The sequence below is a fragment of the Poromitra crassiceps genome (assembly GCF_964638095.1).
Source record: "Poromitra crassiceps genome assembly, chromosome: 7".
In the NCBI taxonomy this organism is placed as follows: domain Eukaryota; kingdom Metazoa; phylum Chordata; class Actinopteri; order Beryciformes; family Melamphaidae; genus Poromitra; species Poromitra crassiceps.
In genome coordinates this window covers 46,317,871-46,342,109 of record NC_139628.1, presented here as the reverse complement: position 1 = coordinate 46,342,109, position 24,239 = coordinate 46,317,871, and the positions used below count along the sequence as shown (strand labels likewise).

The following is a 24,239-nucleotide window of genomic DNA, read 5'->3' as shown; positions in this document are numbered from 1 at the left end:
TGGCCAATTCCCCCTGCTGTCCTGGTCGTTGCTCCACCCCCTCTTCCGATCTGGGGAGAGCCGTAGACTAGCACATGCTTCCTCCGATACATGTGCAGTCACCAGCCGCTTCTTTTCACCTGACAGCGAGAAGTTCCACCGGCAGGACGTAGCGCATGGGAGGATCATCTATGCCCCCTAGTTCCCCCGACTGACCATAGGAGGCACTATTGCAGCGACCAGGACTCATACCCTTAATCTGGTTTCACACGCGCAGACACGGCCAATTGTGCCTGTATGGACGGCCGACCAAGCCGGAGGTAACACGGGGGCTCGAACCTGCGACCCTCGTGTTGCTAGGCGAGGTGGTGTATGTTATGTTTTGTGTGCAAATTGCAAATTGGATGTGATTATGGAGGGGCGCTTGTGTCAGCCAACACGTTTAATCAACCCGTATGCCACACACATACACACACACACACACACACACACACACGTATACACGTATACACACACACACACACACCTACACACACGCGCGCGCGCACGCACACACACACACATACAAGGTGGAGTGTTTTAACAGCAGTCAGAAGGCTGTGTTCACCTGAGCAGCCTGTAGAAAGACTGCAAAGGACTGTAAAAGGCATCGGTCATGAAATGAAGCGAGCGTAACGTGGGCCCACAGCCAGGCGTATACAATCTGGAGAGCGATGGCCGGAGCAGAATGGGAATGTTATCTCGCCAAGTATAAGAGACTCCTTTGTGTGTGTGTGTGTGTGTGTGTGTGTGTGTGTGTGTGTGTGTGTGTGCATGTGTGTGCGTGTGTGTGCGCGCGCCTCCCCACAGAGTGGGCCCTAATGTATCCAGGGGAGAGGTGCTGCCTGAATCAATACCTCTCTAAGACATGCCTCTCAACCAGAAACAGCTGATTGAAGAATGGCCGGTGTCGTGTGCAAAACCTCTTGTGTGGGCGGAGCCAAGCAAGCATCTGATTTTCTCCGTGGTGCACTCAAAACTCAAAAGCAGCAGGAGAGGGAGAGCCAGTGGAGAAACACATGGCGTCCTATAGCGACTTGTGACAACGCGCCCTCGCTTTTGATGGAAAAGACTCTTGAGACAAAGATGGAGGCTGAGATAGATTCTGTTTGCCGCTAAGGCCCGGTGGAAAGGAAACTTTGTTAAGTCACCGGGCCCGGGGTACTTTAAGTGGATAAATGGGTCTGAGTACTTCACTGAAATAAACACACACCAAGTCAGAATGCCCTGAGGATACACTGCCAGACTCCTTACATGGAGAAAGAGCCAAATACCACCAGCAATTCCGGCGTAAATGAATAGATATCGCAAAAGGAAGTAATTTCAGATTAACGTAATTTGTCATTTGTAAGTAATTTGTTCTCATGGGGTTTGGTTTCTATTCCATGCAGAGAGGACGATGTTCAAATGTTAGGCTGAAAAGGAGAAAAACAGGTCGGCTCATTTCATTTGCAGTGCAGGAAGAACGGCTGTGTGATTATCACAGAGGAGCTGTTCAAAACACACACACACACACACACGCACACACACACGCACACACACGCACACACACACACAAACACATGCACGCACACGCGCACACACACGCACACAAACACACACACAAACACAAACCGAGGAGCTCTTCAAAACACACACACACACACACACACACACACACACAAACACGAGGAGCTGTTCAAAAGGAGAATTAGACCCAATCATCGGCAGCAGTAAAAGTTAATGATTAAAAGGGCCCCTGTGTAACACACACACACACACACACAGACACACACACACACACACACACACACACACACACACACACACACACACACACAGACACACACACAGACACACACACACACACACACACACACACACACACACACACACACACACACACACACACCTGTAACTCTGTACTGATTGGGAAGTGGATGGTGCAGAGTAGAGAAAACACTGTCAAATCCAAAGGTTGCAGGAGGCGGTTAACAATGTAGGTACCTGCAAGTCAAGCAAGAAACACCTCCCCTACCTCCACCAGAGATGGGAAGTAACTAAGTACAAATACTTTGTTACTGTACTTTAGTAGGATTTTCAGGAATTGTACCAAATATTTATTTTTCTGACAACTTTTTACCTTTACTCCCTACATTTTAACCCAAATATATGCACTTTCTACTCCTTACATTTTAGAAACAGGCTAGTTACTTTAGCCTGATGAAGTAACGTCTGTCTCTCTCATCAGCACCAGCTTTCACACCAGCTTTCACACATCAGTGCACATTTTTTGTGTAAAAGCCATATCACACTAATTCTCTTGCGAAGCTGTGACATATGACCTCCCGACAATACGACGTCCGGGTCCAAGCGCCAAGCCTCTCTGCGTTGTCAATATGCCGCAGTGCTGTGTCCATATTGTTTGAATAGATACGAGACCAAAAAAAACGATTCAACTGTCATTCTACCGCTTTCCTTGCGATGAGAAAGAGAAGAGGAAATGGCTGCCGTTAATAAAGTACGTATGTCACAATTGCTCAAGTGGCATCGCTGATGACATCATCACTAAGGGCATCACCAATTGCTCGAGTGACATCACTGATAACATCACCATTGATGACATCATCACCGATGACATCACAATTGCTCAAGTGACATCACTGATGCAGTAGTTCAGCATGATAAGTTCAGCTGCAGGCTCAGCTAAAGTCTAGAGACATGAACTCTGCATTTATCCAGAAGCAACAGCTCAAGGCGGCCATGGCCGACACTTTCCTGGAATACTTGTGCCTGCTGGACATCGACTCCGCCCCCTCTGCCGCACGCCACACCGGCATCATCTGTACCATCGGGCCAGTCTCCCGCTCTGTGGAGATGTTGAAGGAGATGATCAAGTCTGGGATGAACATTGCACGCTTGAACTTCTCCCATGGCACACACGAGTACCACGCAGAGACCATCGTGAACATCCGTGAGGCCTGTGAGAGCTTTGAGCCTGGCAGCATCCACTACCGACCCGTGGGCATCGCCCTGGACACCAAGGGCCCGGAGATCAGGACGGGACTCATCAAGGGGAGCGGCACAGCCGAGGTGGAGCTGATGAAGGGCAACATGATCAAGCTCACCCTGGACGATGCCTACGAGGACAACTGTAGTGATGAGATCCTCTGGCTGGACTACAAGAACATCACCAAGGTGGTGGAACTTGGCAGCAAGATCTACATTGACGACGGGCTCATGTCCCTGCAGGTCAAGGAGATTGGCTCCGATTTCCTGATGTGTGAGATCGAGAACGGCGGCACTCTGGGCAGTAAGAAGGGAGTGAACCTCCCCGGTGCCGCGGTGGACCTGCCCGCTGTTTCAGAAAAGGACATTGAGGACCTGCAGTTTGGCCTGGCGCAGGGAGTCGACATGGTCTTTGCCTCCTTCATCCGTAAGGCGGCAGACGTCCACGCTGTCAGAGCCGTGCTGGGAGAAAAGGGCAGGGACATCAAGATCATCAGCAAGATCGAGAACCACGAGGGTGTGCGCAGGTTTGACGAGATCATGGAGGCTAGCGATGGCGTCATGGTTGCCCGTGGAGACCTGGGTATTGAGATCCCCACAGAAAAGGTCTTCCTGGCCCAGAAGATGATGATTGGTCGCTGCAACAGAGCCGGCAAGCCAATCACATGTGCCACACAGATGTTGGAGAGCATGATCAAGAAGCCCAGGCCCACCCGCGCTGAGGGCAGTGACGTAGCCAACGCCGTGCTCGATGGAGCCGACTGTATCATGCTGAGTGGAGAGACCGCCAAGGGAGACTACCCCCTGGAGGCAGTACGCACACAGCACATGATCGCACGAGAGGCCGAGGCGGCCATGTTCCATCGGCAGGTGTTTGAGGAGCTGAAGCGCACCACACTGCACTCCACTGACCCCGCCAAGGCTGTCGCTATCGGTTCCGTTGAGGCCTCCTTTAAGATCTCAGCCTCGGCAATCATTGTGCTCACTGGTTCCGGAAGGTCCGCCCACCTGGTTTCCAGGTACAGACCCCGCGCCCCCATCCTCGCCGTGACCCGTAACGCGCAGGCAGCGCGCCAGGCCCACTTGTATCGCGGCATCTTCCCTGTCCTCTTCACCAAGCCCGCCCACGACGCGTGGGCACAGGACGTCGAGATGTGTGTCGAATTTGCCATGGAAACAGGGAAGGCCCGAGGCTTCTTCAAGGAGGGAGACGTTGTCATCGTCTTGACAGGCTGGAGGCCCGGCTCCGGTCACACCAACACCATGCGTGTGGTCCTGGTGGCATGAACAAGCAAACAGGGCTGCTCTGCTTTCTCCTCAACTTTCATCCAACCTTCTTCACAAGCGCCTCACTCATCCCACCGCCTTGGCTCACAGACTGAACACCCAAACAGTTTAGCAAGCAACTAGACCAGCGGTTTTGAAACTGAGGCGCGCCTCCCCTGGGGGAGCGCGAGAGAGCTTCAGGGGAGGCGCGACGCGATAGGAAAAAATCAGGAGAAGAAGAAGAAACCCTGGTAGCCAACTTCAGCTATGCGCGCTGTGGTGGAGCAAAATGAAACGTTATTTAGTACCCTACCAACAGTGAGAGAGGAGACAGCGTCTGGTGTGAGCAGAGAACGGAGCAAGTATGACCCTGATTATTTATCGTTTGGATTTACATCGTTTGGTCCTGAGGACACTCCCCTGCCAGAGTGTGTGGAGACAGAGTTCCCCCACCTCTCCACCTCAACATACCTGTGTGAGTGCAGGTTTTCAACATTGACCATGATTAAAAGCAGGTACCGGTCAAGACTGCAGGTAGAGGAGGATCTGCGTTTATTCCGTGTACAGTGTTTCCCCACATCACTCGTATATGGGCATCAAAGACACAGACTCATTGTTCACATTAAAGTTTGCGCAAGGGGTGAGACTATGAAAAGCGCATGCATGGTGCGCAGTGATGATGTTTGAAACAAGAAGGATAAAGATGTTTTAAAATCTTAAAAAATAAAGACAAAGATGTTTACAACATTTTTGCAACTAATTTTTATGCCTGAGAAGAACATACAACAATAATAGCAATAATAATTGGGGGGGGGGGGGGGAGGCGCGGCATGTTCTCTCAGGGGAGGCTCACTGCCACACTTTGAAAACTCCTGAACTAGACAATAACGCAAAACAACAACAAAAACATGCATGAGCATGTGGGCCTCTTGGAAAGTGTATTTGGTGACTTAATGGGGGTAGGTTAGCCCGTTCGGCGGACTACCAGCACAATGCTAAGCTAACTAGCAGGAGAGGCACATCACTACTTTCTACTACACAGACAGACAAGAGAAGGGCATCTCTCTTCTCGTCTTACTATCGGGAACATGGCAAATAGGTGAATCTCCCAAAATGTTGACGTGTTCCTTTAAAAGAAGGTTGTCAAAGTTTTCCTATCTCTCAAATCTCTTTGGATAGATTCATAAATAACATTCAAGCCAATGTGGGACTAATTAAAAGTGCTGTGGGAGTATGGAATTATAATAGAATCTATATTCAAGAGGGTGTTCAAGAAATTTGAGAGCATTATTTATCAATTTCACGTTCATATTTTCGACCCTTGGACTCAAAAAGCCCCTGCGTGTGCTCAGATTTACTCTGCTTGTCCTCAAACTATACGCTCGCGCTCAAAACTTTACACTCGCGCTCAAAACTTTACGCTCGCGCTCAAAACTTTTCTTTATGGACAGATTTCATGCACTCACATTCAAATATCATGTCCTCGGACTTCGATTTTGTCTGCTTGTGCTCTCAGTCTATGCTCCCATTCAAATTGAGTGTGCTCTCTCTTGGAATTTCTCCTCTTGGATTTTCTCTTTGCTCTTGGATTTAGAGCGAAACATCAGTATCAAAAAGATAAACCAATAGAAAGCCAGTATAATGTTGACCAATCAAATATCCCTGGGTGGTTTCTGGGTGCATTTGTTTTAGTTTTAGGCTGTCCCGTGTGGGCGGTTTTCTAAACTCCAGTAGGTGGCGGTAATGCACATACATATGTTTGCCAACCGCCATCAAACTCCAAAAAAGAAGAAGAAGAAGGTTTTTTCTACCAACACGCAAACAGTTCATGTTAGCAGGTATCGTTACATTTGTTTATAGTCACGTTATTAGTGTTTAGACATTTGGTAGATGTGGTTTTTAATCGCTATAGTATGACTAGCTCTATAGCCTGGTTGAAACAGGACACCCGGTTTAACGCTATCAGGTTATCAATGTGTTTTACTGTCAATGGTATTTACTGTCGATACTGGCTAACGCAAGACCAGCGATTAATGTTAGTTAGTCGGTATTTTGAGTGTTTATTTTATGTTTCATCGTGGCATTCCTGTTCACTAACGTTACAATTGCTAGCTTTAACGTTAGCTATTGTTAGCTAACTAGTCGTAAACATTAGCTTGCTACCTCCGATTGGAACTGTCTTTCGGCTAGCTATGCTAACCTAGAAAGAGGTCTTTCTCTTTCTAGGTTAGCATAGCTATTAGTTGGCATGCTTTATCAAGGTGAATGCGCTGGGCAATGTTACCATCCATGGCATAATGTGTTGATAAATTATACTGTCGATCGATGGTTCAACCAGCAAATGCATGAGGCCAGACATTAATGTTCGTTTATTACAGTCGGGCCGCCGGTGGCATTTTGTTAGCTAGCGGTATACTCTCATGAGGCATTCCTGTTGTTAGCTACAAGCTCACGTTCTTTTCATTAGTTTTGTTAAACTAACAAGAGCAATGCCGATTGCCGAATCACTTATGTGGCAAACACATGCATTTAAATCCCTTATGTAACTTTCCTAACGACGTTAAATGAGCCACTAGCCAGCTCGGTTCAGGGCTTTATGTATCACGTTAACGTTAAGCCTAGCTTAGCCTGATCGTTACGCGATACACTTATCGTAATGCTATGACATATTATCAGAGCCATTCATAAATCCATCTGGTTATTTGGCATCACTACTGTAACGGACTGTTCAGTGTTGTGATCTATTTGCGTTTGTATGTGAGGCTCTGTTTAGTGTTCACTCAAGGGTTGTTGTGGTCCTGCTGTGGTATTCGGATAATAAAGTCAAGCCTTTTATAACGTTACAGCCTGACTACCGTTTATTTTCTTAACAAAGTGTGAATAGGCGGACCCGAATACACGGCTACATTGGTATCAGCGGTGGGATTATTCACAGTTTTGTTTATTTGTGACGTTAAAGTGCGGAGGAGCCGTGTTAGTGCATTTAGCTTAGCTGCAACAGTATAGCCAGACTGTTCAACACTGAACAGTCTGTTACAATACTAATTTGATTGTTGATTGTGTGTGTGTGTGTGTGTGTGTGTGTGAGAGAGAGAGCAGATCTAGGTTTTTCTGTCATCTGTCTGTCTGACTGAGGAGCCCAGATCAGAAACGCCATCGAGCAACGACCTCTGAATAATGTAAGTTATGCTATCCTTCAAATGTAAATATAGGGGACTGGTAACTGTAGTAGTTTTTATTAAGTTTACACAAATACACATTCCATCCTAAAAGTATAAATTCCATCGCTACATGTAGGTGTGTTTGCATAGCACATTTTTTAAATCAGATTTCCACAGAGAGGAACATATTAATCTACTAGGAATCTCGCGATTCCAAGGCTCGCCCGCTGCGCGGCCTCGCCCACGCTGCTGGCTGCCGAGCTGGCCTGCAGCTCGCATGCGCAGCTCAGCCACTGCGTGGCCTCGCCCACCGTATGGGCTCACCTGCTCTTATGACATCACTGATGATGTCACAACTTCATCGCTGATGGCATCACAATTGCTCTTATGGCATCACTGATGATGTCACAACTTCACATCTGATGACATCACTGATGACATCAACAGTCTTATGACATCATCGGTGATGGGGGTAATTGAAACAGGGAAACAACTAGTCTCGGCTCCCAGAGGTTTGGTGAGCTGCGCCACCAAACGTCTGGGAATTTCACTGCCAGAAACTGTCTGTCCGAGCCCGGCGAGAACGGCCGGCAGCAGACACGCCTACATTTATTATTATAATTTTATTTGGTAGCGGCAATGCCATTTATCATAGTCCTAACACAGAGCATGAAGCTGATATGCTCCAAACAAAATTTATAGCTGTTGTTTATTTTACAATAATGTTTCCTACCCGGAAGTGGTCCGCTTGCTACTGTGAGTCATCAGCAGGCTCTGTAACGTTAGCCTCGGGAGTCTGTCTTATCGCTGGGGAAAAGACCTCTAGCCGCCGGGGCCGGATGAAACACGTCCTATTAACAGGTTATGTTTGTTTCTAAGTGATTAATATGTTTCTCCGCAAACGCTGCGATGTTTTGCGAGACACTGGTTCTGCATGAGCGTCACTGCGCCCAGAAAGCAGGCCCGCCCACAACACTCATGATTGGTTCTCCGATGCAAGGTTTCCAACAGCGCCACCTAACGTTATGCAAAGATTTAAATAGTAATATTCTCAGTCTTACAGGAGTGAAACGGATTAAGACTGAGGGCTGAGTCTAGGAAACAACAAACATTGCCCACATGTTCCCTTTTATAGATAATAAGATAGATAGATAGATAGATAGATAGATAGATAGATAGATAGATAGATAGATAGATAGACTGATGGATCATCACTGACAGTCCTGGAAAATGATCTCTAGAAAAGAACCCTGAAGTAGAGAGTCACTAACTCCACCCTCCTCTCTCCTCCCAGTTCGAGTACGGCCGGACTCCCAGCCTGAGGACGTCTACATGAACAGCTGATCTTCCTCATGTCCACTGAAGCGTCCCAAAACGTCACTGCAAGAACAGCGTCATTCACCAACGCCACTTCCACAGGACGCATTGACGCCGCCTCCTCCTCCACTCCGGACCCCTCTGGAGCCCGACCCTCCTGGCGAGACCGGGACAGCGCGCGCGCATGCATGCATGCATGCAGTCAGCTGAACGCAGCCAGGACGCTGTGGGCTCCCAGCCTTCTCCTCGAGGCCTGATGGCCGTCTGCACAAGCCACACAACAGCTCTGGGGCTGGTAAGCAGTGCTGGAAGCATTGTAATAGACTAACTGTCCATTAATCTCCTTATCAGGCACCCAGAAGTAACGGGACTAATTTTAGTGTTTTCTTCCAATTTGGGCCAGTAGGCTAGTGTCGGCCATATTGGAATTTTTTGTATTTTCATTCCTTTCATGTTTTTTGTCCTGTCTAGGGTGTCTCCTGTTTCCTGCAATCAGCATAATTATATTTTATATATATATATTTATATTTTATTACCCATAGGTTCCCCAAGGTATTAACTAACTAAACTAATCTTTTACGGCCTAGTGGTGTGCTGTGCTTCGACCCCTGAACAGATGGGTGAAATGATTTGGCTTGACGTGCTTTAGCCTATCTCTTAGACGGTCTTGAATTGTGTGGTGTGGTTTGGTTTTACCCATGTTGTTAAATTATGAGCTTGATCTTATGCATGTGTGCCCAAATGTTTGCTGAATTGCAGTGTCCTCTGGAATGGAGTGTAATATGAAACTGGCCTAACAAGTATTGGTTGTGGCAGTTTGATCTAGTGGGACAAGCTACTGGGAAGAGGGGAGCTGATTTAATCTGCAGAAAACAGTATTTTGTATGTTAATGATTTATTCCTAAACTAAATGTTAATAAATGGAAATGTATAAAGTTTACTCCGTCTCTGTGTGTGTGTCTTGGGGATTGAAATAGGTGGTGTCAATTCAAGTGGGCCAGTTGCCCCAGAAATTGTTCAAGTGTGACAAATACATTTCAAATGTGCAATACTTATTGCACTTTTATTTTATTTCATTCTGTTCAGTTGCGCTTAAATTTTGTTTTAGTCTTCAGTGATACAGTTGCACTTTGAATCCTTTTGGGCAAATACGGTTATAATAATACATTTGAATGAAATTTGTGAATGACAGTTTTGAGTCAATTTGTCCACTGTTATTTTCTTCTTCTGGCGTTTGTTCTTAGACTTTCAGCTCCGTTGAGGCGAGCCAGACCACTGTGTCATCGTCCAGGGCAATTAAGCCATGATCACCGTTTGGTGGCCGGTGTTTTGGGCAGCTATTCATTATGTGCTCCACAGTCTGTGATGGGTCCCCACATTCACACTGGGCGCTGTCCGCGAGGCCCCACCTCAGCATGTCTGCCCCGAAACGCCCCATGCCTGTCCTCAGGCGGTTGAGAGTCGACATATTGGTTTCGGGGCAGGTGCTGGCCAGGAACGTCCGTGGGGTCCTTGATGTAGCGGTGGACCCTAGATGGTTCGGCTGACGTCCACTGGTCCCTCCATCTTGCCTTGACCCATGAGGGCTTAGGGATGTCGGCTGGTGTTATCAATATAATGTGATGTACATATTATTACACTACAAGGGTGGCACACAGCAAGTTGTACTTTCAGCTCTGTTAAAATGTTTAGTACATTATGTATACTAGAGTATTGCAATATATCGCATTCTGCATTTTTTTATTGAGTGCTTCAGAATGTTATTGCTGTTTGATGTCAGAATATTTTTTGTAAAGCCTGTGTGTATCTGAGCAGTTCCCAAATGATGGGAGAGTACATGAGTTGCCTACAGTATATGGCAAGAGGAAAGATTCAGAGGGACAAATGCTGTTGTGCTAGCAAGTGCTATTGAACACTAACCAGTAGTTTTATGGAGATATCTGGCACAGTTCTATTGCAAATGAGATTCCTTTAGACATAGGCCTACCTATTCTCTGAACAGTCAAATTAGGTCATTCCTAATGGGGGTTAAGTGGCATAATAGCCTATAAGTTAAGTAGTGCTTTACGGAAAAAAGGAAAATGGACTGATGTGCACAAACTTGGATGGACTGAGTTTCATAAATGCATCAACAAAATCAACTTAAAAAAATCCATTAAATCTGGATTAAGCATCGACAGGTACAACTTTACAACAGCCAGAAATAAAGTGACACTGGAGCTGCGAAAGGCCAAAGCAAACTTTTGGATTCAAATTATTGTGAACGGGGAATAGTAAGAAAATATGGCAGAACATAAACAAATTAACAGGGAGACAATACAAGAAGGATATCAAAGGCCTGGAATTAAAAATTTACAACCAGCTTGTGCCGAGACCCTGTTATCCTGGCACAGGAATTACATTTTTTTTTTATAAAATCCATCGAAGACATTTCTAAACAGTTCACCTCATCCCTGCATCCTGACAGACCAGTAAATAGAACAGCAGACAACCCACCACTACAATTCTGCATCCAAGACATTTCTGAGACAGAAGTCATCAATATCATCAGTGCTCTCTAAACAATTCAAAAGCCAAGGATGTCTACGGTCTCGACACCAGCTTTCTGAAAACACACAAGGAGGCGCTGGCGTCCCCAATCATGCACCTTGTTAACCTGTCCATTAGGCACTCGGTGGTTCCTGGGGCGTGGAAACTGGCCTCAATCACCCCCACTTTTAAAGCAGGAGACGCTCCAACCTGAATAATTATAGACCGATCAACATCTTGCCCATCATCTCTAAAATGATGAAAAATGGATTGCCAAACAAATAATGGAATTTCTTGGTAATAGTCAAACCCCCCTGCAGCCCATGCAGTTCAGTTTCCGACCAGACCACTCTACAGAGTCTGCCTTGGTCACACTCATTGAAAAATGTAAAAGCCTATTAGATAGAAAGGGCTGTGTAGGCACTGTATTTTTAGATTTAAAAAGGGCGTTCGACACTGTCAACCATGTTGACATTGACCCATGTGTAGGCCTGGCTCACCAGGTCCTGTCTCCTACTGAACGCAAAAAAAACTGTTTGTATGTTTTTCTTGAAGCAAGCTACAACTCTTACACATTCCAACGTATTCTTAGGAACTGAGGAAATCAATGTTGTTAAGGAGTTCAAATATTTAGGTGTTATGCTAGATTCCACTCTCCTTCAGGAGCCATGTTAAAATGGTGTCGAAAACAATAAAATCCCATCTACATAACTTTAGGCAAATACGGTGTTCCTTATCGGATAGTGCTGCCATGATGTTCCTGCATTCTATGATACTGTCACATTTGAGCTACTGTTTGACCAGCTGGTCTATGACAGGCCCAACAATCCTTAAGCCAATTGAGATACTCTATAAAAAAGCATTGAAAATTCTGGATAAAAAAACCTTTCACTTACCACCACTGCAATATTCTAACCAAGTACAACATGCTAAGTTTTGACGATTTCAGAAAAATTCACCTCCGCTTGTCTAATTTACAAAATCCTTCATGGCCTTGCGCCACCTCCTCTTAACACCTTCATTAAATACAGAGCAATGTCCAACTCGACTCGATCCACCAGAGCCGTCACGAACGGAGACTGTGAGGTTCCACTAAGAAGAACCTTGTTTGGTCAGAATGTGCTGTCCTTTAGAGGATGCACGGTATGGAACAGCCTACCCCCTTCCATAAGGGAAAGCTCCAGTCTGGTCACCTTCAAGGGCCATCTAAAAGCGTGGCTGAGACTGAACCAGTCCTGCGACCATGTGTGACCTTGCAGGATGCTCACACTTGTATTACCTTTCACCATTAATAATTGAATTTTCCTCTTCTCTCTCTTTACTAATTGTACTGTATTGCTAGGATTGTATATTTCCCATGTATTTTATGAGTTTTCTCTGTCACTGTGCTTGTTTTCTGGGTTGCATCAACCGGCCAAGGGACTGCAGACGGAAACTAGCCTTCAGGCTATAATCTGGCATATTTACATGTACTGTTTGTACTGTTCATTAATATGCACTGTCCCTCCCCCCCCCCCCCCCCCCCCAAAAAAAAAAAAACAGTCTCTGCAAATCTGCCACCAACAGAGGATGCATTTGAACAACATGTCCAAAGAGCAATGTATCAGACAGCGATATGGTGTGTCACAGTCACATGCCCAAACCCTTGTTATGGTAAGTGGTAAATGGCCTGCATTTATATAGTGCTTTTATCCAAAGCGCTTTACAATCAGTAGGTACATTGACAGAGACATTCCTATCGGCAAGGGATGGGAAACAAGTGTCCATATACCAGATCAAATGAGCAGCCACTTTTTATTCGTCTGTTTTGTTTTTGCTTGGTTAATTTGTTTTCTAGTCCGTTTCTGTTTATGAAATGAAATGAAGCACTGAGATTTGGGGCTACCATAAAACAAATGTATTATTATTACTATTATAATTGTATTATTTTGTCATGTCAAGACAGGAGATACTACTGATTTATATAGTTTGGATTAATGTTCCAGTTTCAATAAAACTTGCAAAATGTACATTAACTTTATTTTATTGGGTTACCCACATTCTGACTATTTGGTGATGTAGTTCAGCCACCTGGTATTTCCCTTTCCAAATATGATGACCATCAGAGTGAGCATTCTTAACTTATAGGCTATTATGCCACTTATCCCCCATTTGGAATTACATAATTTCACTGTTTCAGAGAAGAGGTAGTAGGCCTATGTCTAAAGAAATCTAATGTGCAATAAAACTACCAGATATCTCCATCCTGGTTAGATGGACCAGGATAGACTTTCAGCTCCGTTGAGGCGAGCCAGACCACTGTGTCATCGTCCAGGGCAATTAAGCCATGATCACCGTTTGGTGGCCAGTGTTTTGGGCAGCTATTCATTATGTGCTCCACAGTCTGTGATGGGTCCATCCTGGTTAGTGTTCAATAGCACCCTAGACAATGAAGTAATGGTCTATTTTTTAGGGATTTCTGTTTTTCTGATAAATGAGAGAAAAGTGATGGAGTCCTATGTTCCTATCACCACAAAGTACAATTTCCGCCTAAACTAAAGCTATGTTTACAGGACTATAATTCAATTTTTGTTTTAGGTAAATCATTTGACTATTTGGTGAAGTAGGATTGGGGTAGTTCTAAAGAACAACACCAACAAAAAGTCCCCCCGTGACAATCAATTTAATTAATGGGAGACCCTAAATATAAGAAAATCATTGTTGGGTTTTGTTCTACCTCGGGTAGGGGTGTATCTCAAAATCTGAGGGCCCTTTCTGCTAGACTGGTATAGTGGTGTTTATATTGAATAGCACAAAGGTAAATTGTACATTCAAATGCAGACCAGTCACCAATCCTGTAGTCTTCCTCTATCCAAGTAGTTCTCAGTGGGCTCTGGGGATCCCCAGGGATCCTTGAGGGGTTTGCAGGGGGTCCCCAGCAAAACGGGGGATAATTTATTTTCACTATAACAATTTCCATAAGTAACAGTGACATAATTTGATGACTTGAATGACTTTTGGTCAAGGGCTTCCGTTTCTGTACTAAACCATTTAAAAGCAAAAATCCTATCAGATGGGGGACCCTGGGCCAAAATCTTATCAAATGGGGGATCCATGGTCTAATTTGTGTCCGTTTAGGCGTCCTTGACGTGAAAAGGTTTGAGAACCACTGTATCCAAAGAAACTGTTAAGCAACAGAATTACAGTGAAAAGTTCTATAACCTACCCAACACTTATATTTGACAGTTAAAATCCAGGTGCATAAAAGCATAAAACTACTGGTTAGTGTTCAATAGCACTTGCTAGCACAACAGCATTTGTCCCTCTGAATCTTTCCTCTTGCCATATACTGTGTAGGCAACTCATGTACTCTCCCATCATTTGGGAACTGCTCAGATACACACAGGCTTTACAAAAAATATTCTGACATCAAACAGCAATAACATTCTGAAGCACTCAATAAAAAAATGCAGAATGCGATATATTGCAATACTCTAGTATACATAATGTACTAAACATTTTAACAGAGCTGAAAGTACAACTTGCTGTGTGCCACCCTTGTAGTGTAATAATATGTACATCACATTATATTGATAACACCAGCCGACATCCCTAAGCCCTCATGGGTCAAGGCAAGATGGAGGGACCAGTGGACGTCAGCCGAACCATCTAGGCTCCACCGCTACATCAAGGACCCCACGGACGTTCCTGGCCAGCACCTGCCCCGAAACCAATGGTCGACTCTCAACCGCCTGAGGACAGGCGTGGGGCGTTTCGGGGCAGACATGCTGAGGTGGGGCCTCGCGGACAGCGCCCAGTGTGAATGTGGGGACCCATCACTGACTGTGGAGCACATAATGAATAGCTGCCCAAAACACCGGCCACCAAACGGTGATCATGGCTTAATTGCCCTGGACGATGACACAGTGGTCTGGCTCGCCTCAACGGAGCTGAAAGTCTAAGAACAAACGCCAGAAGAAGAAAATAACAGTGGACAAATTGACTCAAAACTGTCATTCACAAATTTCATTCAAATGTATTATTATAACCGTATTTGCCCAAAAGGATTCAAAGTGCAACTGTATCACTGAAGACTAAAACAAAATTTAAGCGCAACTGAACAGAATGAAATAAAATAAAAGTGCAATAAGTATTGCACATTTGAAATGTATTTGTCACACTTGAACAATTTCTGGGGCAACTGGCCCACTTGAATTGACACCACCTATTTCAATCCCCAAGACACACACACAGAGACGGAGTAAACTTTATACATTTCCATTTATTAACATTTAGTTTAGGAATAAATCATTAACATACAAAATACTTTGTTTTCTGCAGATTAAATCAGCTCCCCTCTTCCCAGTAGCTTGTCCCACTAGATCAAACTGCCACAACCAATACTTGTTAGGCCAGTTTCATATTACACTCCATTCCAGAGGACACTGCAATTCAGCAAACATTTGGGCACACATGCATAAGATCAAGCTCATAATTTAACATGGGTAAAACCAAACCACACAATTCAAGACCGTCTAAGACAGCGTTTCTCAACTGGTGGGTCACGACGCCGTTTTGATTGGGTCGTGGACATTGGCCAATTTTTTTTTTTTTTTTTAAGTCTGCCTTTTCATTTCATATTTAATTTTAGTTCAATTCAGATGATTGAAACTGGATTAGCATGGCCCCAGTTTAATTAAAAGTTATGACCAGTTTAACTAAAAAGCATATAGCCTGCCTGTGATTCCTTTTTATTTCATATTAGTTAAATTCAGACTATTGAAACTGGATTAGCATGACCAGGTTAACTTGTTATTATTATTATTATTATTATTATTATTATTAACTTGTTTAAAAACATATAGGCATGTAATTCAAGATAAGTCTGCCTTTTATTTCATATTTCATACAGTTCAAATAAGACTTTCTGAGCATGACCAGTTTGACTTGTTTAAATTTAAAAACATATAGGCCTGTAATTCAAGTCTGCCTTATTTCAATTGGTTTTTAGCCCTAGTTGCACTTCTGTTGCACTTTTTTGTTCATTTGAGGTTTATAACAGTGCATGAAGGCATTGTGTATTAAATTAATGCGCTATTTTTTGTGCAATAAATTTGAGTGGTTTAAAAAAAAATCTGAAACTTGGGTCGCGACTTCATGACAAGGAAAATAGTGGGTCCTGAGGCTACACCAGTTGAGAACCACTGGTCTAAGAGATAGGCTAAAGCACGTCAAGCCAAATCATTTCACCCATCTGTTCAGGGGTCGAAGCACAGCACACCACTAGGCCGTAAAAGATTAGTTTGGGCAAGTTAATACCTTGGGGAACCTATGGGTAATAAAATATAAATATATATATATAAAATATAATTATGCTGATTGCAGGAAACAGGAGACACACTAGACAGGACAAAAAACATGAAAGGAATGAAAGGAATGAAAATACAAAAAATTCCAATTTGGCCGACACTAGCCTACTGGCCCAAATTGGAAGAAAACACTAAAATTAGTCCTGTTACTTCTGGGTGCCTGATAAGGAGATTAATGGACAGTTAGTCTATTACAATGCTTCCAGCACTGCTTACCAGCCCCAGAGCTGTTGTGTGGCTTGTGCAGACGGCCATCAGGCCTCGAGGAGAAGGCTGGGAGCCCACAGCGTCCTGGCTGCGTTCAGCTGACTGCATGCATGCATGCATGCATGCGCGCGCGCTGTCCCGGTCTCGCCAGGAGGGTCGGGCTCCAGAGGGGTCCGGAGTGGAGGAGGAGGCGGTGTCAATGCGTCCTGGTGAAGTGGCGTTGGTGAATGACGCTGTTCTTGCAGTGACGTTTTGGGACGCTTCAGTGGACATGAGGAAGATCAGCTGTTCATGTTGACGTCCTCAGGCTGGGAGTCCGGCCGTACTCGAACTGGGAGGAGAGAGGAGGGTGGAGTTAGTGACTCTCTACTTCAGGGTTCTTTTCTAGATCATTTTCCAGGACTGTCAGTGATGATCCATCAGTCTATCTATCTATCTATCTATCTATCTATCTATCTATCTATCTATCTATCTATCTATCTATCTTATTATCTATAAAAGGGAACATGTGGGCAATGTTTGTTGTTTCCCTGTTTCAATTCCCCCATCACCGATGATGTCATAAGACTGTTGATGTCATCAGATGTGAAGTTGTGACATCATCAGTGATGCCATAAGAGCAATTGTGATGCCATCAGCGATGAAGTTGTGACATCATCAGTGATGTCATAAGAGCAGGTGAGCCCATACAGTGGTCGAGCTGCAGGGTGGGCGAGGCCACGCAGTGGCTGAGCTGCGCATGCGAGCTGCAGGCCAGCCAGCAGCGTGGGCGAAGCTGCGCAGCGGGCGAGCCTTGGAATCGCGAGATTCCTAGTAGATTAATATGTTCCTCTCTGTGGAAATCTGATTTAAAAAATGTGCTATGCAAACACACCTACATGTAGCGATGGAATTTATACTTTTAGGATGGAATGTGTATTTGTGTAAACTTAATAAAAACTACTACAGTTACCAGTCCCCTATATTTACATTTGAAGGATAGCATAACTTACATTATTCAGAGGTCGTTGCTCGATGGCGTTTCTGATCTGGGCTCCTCAGTCAGACAGACAGATGACAGAAAAACCTAGATCTGCTCTCTCTCTCTCTCTCTCACACACACACACACACACACACACACACACACACACACACACACACACACACACACACACACACACACACACACACACACACACACACACACACACACACACACACACACACAATCAACAATCAAATTAGTATTGTAACAGACTGTTCAGTGTTGAACAGTCTGGCTATACTGTTGCAGCTAAGCTAAATGCACTAACACGGCTCCTCCGCACTTTAACGTCACAAATAAACAAAACTGTGAATAATCCCAACGCTGATACCAATGTAGCCGTGTATTCGGGTCCGCCTATTCACACTTTGTTAAGAAAATAAACGGTAGTCAGGCTGTAACGTTATAAAAGGCTTGACTTTATTATCCGAATACCACAGCAGGACCACAACAACCCTTGAGTGAACACTAAACAGAGCCTCACATACAAACGCAAATAGATCACAACACTGAACAGTCCGTTACAGTAGTGATGCCAAATAACCAGATGGATTTATGAATGGCTCTGATAATATGTCATAGCATTACGATAAGTGTATCGCGTAACGATCAGGCTAAGCTAGGCTTAACGTTAACGTGATACATAAAGCCCTGAACCGAGCTGGCTAGTGGCTCATTTAACGTCGTTAGGAAAGTTACATAAGGGATTTAAATGCATGTGTTTGCCACATAAGTGATTCGGCAATCGGCATTGCTCTTGTTAGTTTAACAAAACTAATGAAAAGAACGTGAGCTTGTAGCTAACAACAGGAATGCCTCATGAGAGTATACCGCTAGCTAACAAAATGCCACCGGCGGCCCGACTGTAATAAACGAACATTAATGTCTGGCCTCATGCATTTGCTGGTTGAACCATCGATCGACAGTATAATTTATCAACACATTATGCCATGGATGGTAACATTGCCCAGCGCATTCACCTTGATAAAGCATGCCAACTAATAGCTATGCTAACCTAGAAAGAGAAAGACCTCTTTCTAGGTTAGCATAGCTAGCCGAAAGACAGTTCCAATCGGAGGTAGCAAGCTAATGTTTACGACTAGTTAGCTAACAATAGCTAACGTTAAAGCTAGCAATTGTAACGTTAGTGAACAGGAATGCCACGATGAAACATAAAATAAACACTCAAAATACCGACTAACTAACATTAATCGCTGGTCTTGCGTTAGCCAGTATCGACAGTAAATACCATTGACAGTAAAACACATTGATAACCTGATAGCGTTAAACCGGGTGTCCTGTTTCAACCAGGCTATAGAGCTAGTCATACTATAGCGATTAAAAACCACATCTACCAAATGTCTAAACACTAATAACGTGACTATAAACAAATGTAACGATACCTGCTAACATGAACTGTTTGCGTGTTGGTAGAAAAAACCTTCTTCTTCTTCTTTTTTGGAGTTTGATGGCGGTTGGCAAACATATGTATGTGCATTACCGCCACCTACTGGAGTTTAGAAAACCGCCCACACGGGACAGCCTAAAACTAAAACAAATGCACCCAGAAACCACCCAGGGATATTTGATTGGTCAACATTATACTGGCTTTCTATTGGTTTATCTTTTTGATACTGATGTTTCGCTCTAAATCCAAGAGCAAAGAGAAAATCCAAGAGGAGAAATTCCAAGAGAGAGCACACTCAATTTGAATGGGAGCATAGACTGAGAGCACAAGCAGACAAAATCGAAGTCCGAGGACATGATATTTGAATGTGAGTGCATGAAATCTGTCCATAAAGAAAAGTTTTGAGCGCGAGCGTAAAGTTTTGAGCGCGAGTGTAAAGTTTTGAGCGCGAGCGTATAGTTTGAGGACAAGCAGAGTAAATCTGAGCACACGCAGGGGCTTTTTGAGTCCAAGGGTCGAAAATATGAACGTGAAATTGATAAATAATGCTCTCAAATTTCTTGAACACCCTCTTGAATATAGATTCTATTATAATTCCATATGGGAGAGTGAGTCACTGCAATCCCTGCTCCAACCTATGGGGGCAGGCTGAGAAGGGACATAAACACTCATCAACACTCACTCAATCTTCAGGTCCCCTTTGGGGGGGGGGGGTCATACCCTGGTGAGAGAATTCAGTGTCTGTCATAAATCACTGATGACATAGTAGGCTATATGACATCACTGATGATGTCACAATGTTTATGACATCACTTAAAATGTCACAATGTCCATGACATCAGTGGGTATGACATCATCAGTCGGTGGTGTTTGCATGCTCAGTTGATGGATTGTGTTTGTTTACTAATATGACATCAGTCACCACTCGACAATGATGACAATGACATCCATCACTCTGGCCACCAATCATCGCTTGGGGCTGGGCATGGCATCAGTCCCACAGGACAGACAAACAGACAGACAGACATACAGACGGTGCTGACGATTGTGCGGCTGAGGCCCACAGGACTTACATTTCGGAGCCTGTATTTTTTTACTTTTACTTGAGTAAACTAGTTGAATAAGTATTTTACCAGTCTTTTTTAACACAAGTAAACTGTACTTCTATTAAGTAAAGAATGTGTGTACTTTTCCATAATATCTGACGTCCACGCATTTGATGAGAATTTGCCCCATCTGAGAGGGTGTAAGCACATAGCCTATCAGTGGTTCTCAACGCGGGATCTGGGGACCAGGGGTCCTTGAGGGCATCCCAGGGGGTCGCCAGCAAATCGATCAATGTTTAAGTGCATTATTTCATTACTTGGAACAATTATAGAACGTGTTACGTAGCAGATGTGACTATTTTGATCATCAAGTTTCACTGTTAGTGTGTTATCTCAGTCATGGAGTTCAAAATCATATCTCACAGCAAAAACATTCTCAGATTTGGTTCTGAGTGACCTGACACACATTCTCGTCAAATGGGGGTGTGTGTGACTCTAATGTGGACTAGGGTCCTTGATATGAAAAAGGTTGAGAACCACTGATGTCACTGCAAACAGGAGGTATGGAAAGTAAAATAAATAAGGAAGTGAAAGCAGCCATCCTTATGCATTATTTAAATTACATCATTTCGACCCCAAAAATGACGACAAGGCTTATTGCAGAGAAGCCCTATGGCACACACGCGCGCACAGACACAACGCCGCAGATAAACAACAATAAATCTGGTTTAACGAGCCCCCCCCCTCTCTCGTTACCTTGACGCCTTCCTGACAAAGTAGGAGTGGGTGAAGTCCGTGTGGTCGTCCAGCCACGCTTCCATCCTCTCGCTTTCTGGGGAATAATAGCAGTCGTCCATGGCGACAACAAGCATGAAGAGTCTCCCCCCGACTTTGCCCCTAAATACTTGTGTCTACATCTAAACACACAGGCGCAATGTGCAGTAGGAAGCACACACAGGGAGGACGCGACAGAAATGTCGACAGAGGAGAGGAGAGGTGTGTGTGTGTTCAGAGCAGAGCGCGTCTCCAGCCCGCTCGGTGCGGCGCTCTGATCCCAACCAACGCGGTGACTGTGCGCTTCCGACATGGTGAAGCGAGAGAGAGAGAGAGGGGGGGGGGGGGGGACTGACTACTCAGCGCGTAGGTACAGTAGTGATAGACCCTTTTCACAGGGGCCATTTTGTGTCGAAAAGGCAGGGTAAACACAGGTGCAAGGCAAGCAACGCTAATGAAGTTTTCCAAATTCCAATCATGGAAGTTGGAAACCCTCATTAGTGTTTTGCTTGCACCTGTGTTTACCCTGCCTTTTCGACACAAAATGGCCCCCCGTGAAAAGGGTCTATTGTCAGGGACTCTCTCTGTCTCTCTCAGCAAAACTGTCTGTCACGAAAGAAATATGGCTGTGATACCATAAGAGACGAAATAATGGAATAACCTACAAAAAACGTAAGTCCCCCGAGGAATATCATAACAATATAGTAATACCCTTGGAAATACTAAATGAGTAGCCTAAGTGGGGCAGGGGGGCAATAGCCTATTAGGAATATTAGATAGCCTATATTATATTCAGAATATAATTGTGACACCTAAGAATTCCAATAGGAGTATGTAGGCTAACTAGTGCTGATAGCCGTTGGAGCATGCAATCACTCAGTGTGTGTGTGTGTGTGTGTGTGTGTGTGTGTGTGTGTGTGTGTGTGCATGCGTGCGTGCCAGCTGATGGCTGCTGTGGGTAGTGCTACCACTAATTGGTCGTTTTTGGTAATTTAATTTGCCATAATGGTGTGATTAAAATGGCCCTGTCACTGTCTGCGCGGGACCGCTACCCGCGTCAAATGTAAACGCTGTCAGGCCAACGGTGGCCAAGAAATTGGAAACAGAGATATATACATAATGCTTGTCCATTTATGTGTAAGATAACAGGAAATTAAAATGAGGTTAAAAATAAAATACTATAGGAACATTATGAGAAATAAGCTAATGTAGTGATTGTCAGGGTCGGTCGGTCTCTCTCAGTCTCTCTCGTTCTCTTTCTCTTCCCTAAGAAAAATAGCAGTATAGCCTCTAATCCTGCCATAAATAATCCTACAATACATTCTAGAATGGCAAATAATATAGGACAATAAAATACCCTTAAAGGAACATTAGTGGAATACTATAGATAAAAATTTTTTGACTATCTATAGTAGGTCACCATAAACTCGCTTTATAGGAATATTAGAGTAATTGTTGGCAAAGGTCCGGCGCTCTGTTCCCTTCTCTCCCTAAAGGAATAACTATAATCATGATAAAATACATTTTAGAAACAGCCAAGGAATATGAATACCACAGGATAAAGTAAGCCAAAGTCCTGATAAACACACTGTAAGTCACTATAGCAGTATCAGACAGGCTGGCCGTCCCTATGGAATGTTATAGGAAATTGTCTTTGGCATCTCCCTCTCTGCAGCTCTCTGAAAGTCATATCCGCCACTTGCGTGGAACTGGGCCTGTTTGTTTACAGCACAGTGAATGTCTGTGATCTTCGGGGAATAATAAACCATAAGAGATGTTTCTCGTTTATTCAAGGACACATCTGCAGTCGTGAGATTCCCCAGGAAGCTTTCTCACACTCCAATAAGCTGTAGACACAAACAAGGCGCTTATTAACTGTGAGGATCAAACAACTTACTTATAGGCCTTAGAGTAGAGTATTGAGTCAGTTAGTTTGCTGATACATCAGTGTGTGATATGATGCAGTTTGATTGATTACATATTTATGTATAATTGATCAATACTGGTCCTTCTTCATTCTAATGACACATTTTGAGACAAGTGCATGTTTTATTGCAACATGGTCACATGGCAGTTCATGTTCGCAGTCACGAAAATCCAATAAACACAACGTAAAAAAAAGACGTGCCTCCACCACAAATTTGAAAACGTCAAATGAACATGACCTAAAAAATGTTAAAGGGATAGTTCAGATTTTTGATGGGGTTGTATGAGGTACTTACAGTCAGTGTACTACATGCAGTAGAATGCAGCCGGCGCGGTCCCAGTTTGGAGAAATGGAGACTGGCCGCCTCAGGCAAGTAGAGCTGTCTGCTGAGTGTGAACAGGGTCACAAGCAAAAACGTGTGTGTGTGTGTGGGGGGGGGGGGTTGTGACAGAAAAAAAAACATAACATCTTCCATACTGGTCACCTGGTGTAATCCAAGTCTCCACAAGCCCTGAGATGCCAAGTTGACTTAAAAAGACATGATTTGTCTGTTTAGCTGAACTCTGCACTTGCTCCACAGCACAGTGTGACATTCAAATATTCCAACTGAAATACATTCATTTCCAACATGAACCTTTGTGAAGGCTAATTCTTTACAAATCCAACTTGAACCATCAGTCACTATTCACATCCAAAAGCAATACAAAATCGTGATAATTAGCTTTTCAATCAGCATGTCAATAAAACGGCTCAGAGAGCTTATGCTTTTATTTTATTTTATTGATGATGTCTAATAGCTTTCGGCCTCTGTGGTTTTTTGGGTGTCCAGTGTTCCCATCTCGCCCCCGATGCTGGTGGTGTTACCTTACCAGCAGATGGTCACTGGGGGTCCCTTGGGAGACCACCACCAAGCACCCCCACACACACCCTTTCCTTTATGAATTATACCCTCAGAGAAGCATTAATAGTAGAATATCATGTTTCTGAACGAAAAATGTTGCATATCACGTTTCTAGATACAAAAAAAAATCTTTATAGCCACAATCCAAAAAAGTCCCTTTCCTCCTTTTATTTGTTTAGATTTTTATTTATTTATTTATTTTAAGTAGGACTTAAAAGAGCCACAACTACCATAAAGTGACTCTAGAGCCTTGGGTTGAGTATCACTGCCGGAGAGCCAATTCCCAGTCATGGTCACAGTGTTTCCAAAGTTTACATTTCAAATG

At 44.1% G+C, this 24,239-nt stretch overlaps 1 protein-coding gene and 1 pseudogene across 2 annotated transcripts in view; one reads left to right on the top strand and one right to left on the bottom strand.

The window, feature by feature from the left end:
• Nucleotides 1-21,189, bottom strand: part of pde5ab (phosphodiesterase 5A, cGMP-specific, b) — an 84,264-nt gene extending 63,075 nt beyond the window's left edge. The window contains exon 1 of the mRNA XM_083640530.1: nt 21,069-21,189. Coding sequence (XP_083496656.1) covers nt 21,069-21,184 — 116 coding nt within the window. The 5' untranslated portion in view covers nt 21,185-21,189. The remainder of the gene's footprint in view (nt 1-21,068) is intronic.
• Nucleotides 887-4,293, top strand: LOC310780241 (pyruvate kinase PKM pseudogene; annotated as a pseudogene). The gene is made up of 2 exons: nt 887-946; nt 2,704-4,293. The product of its transcript is annotated as a pyruvate kinase PKM pseudogene (transcript).
• Nucleotides 21,190-24,239: the final 3,050 nt, after the last annotated feature.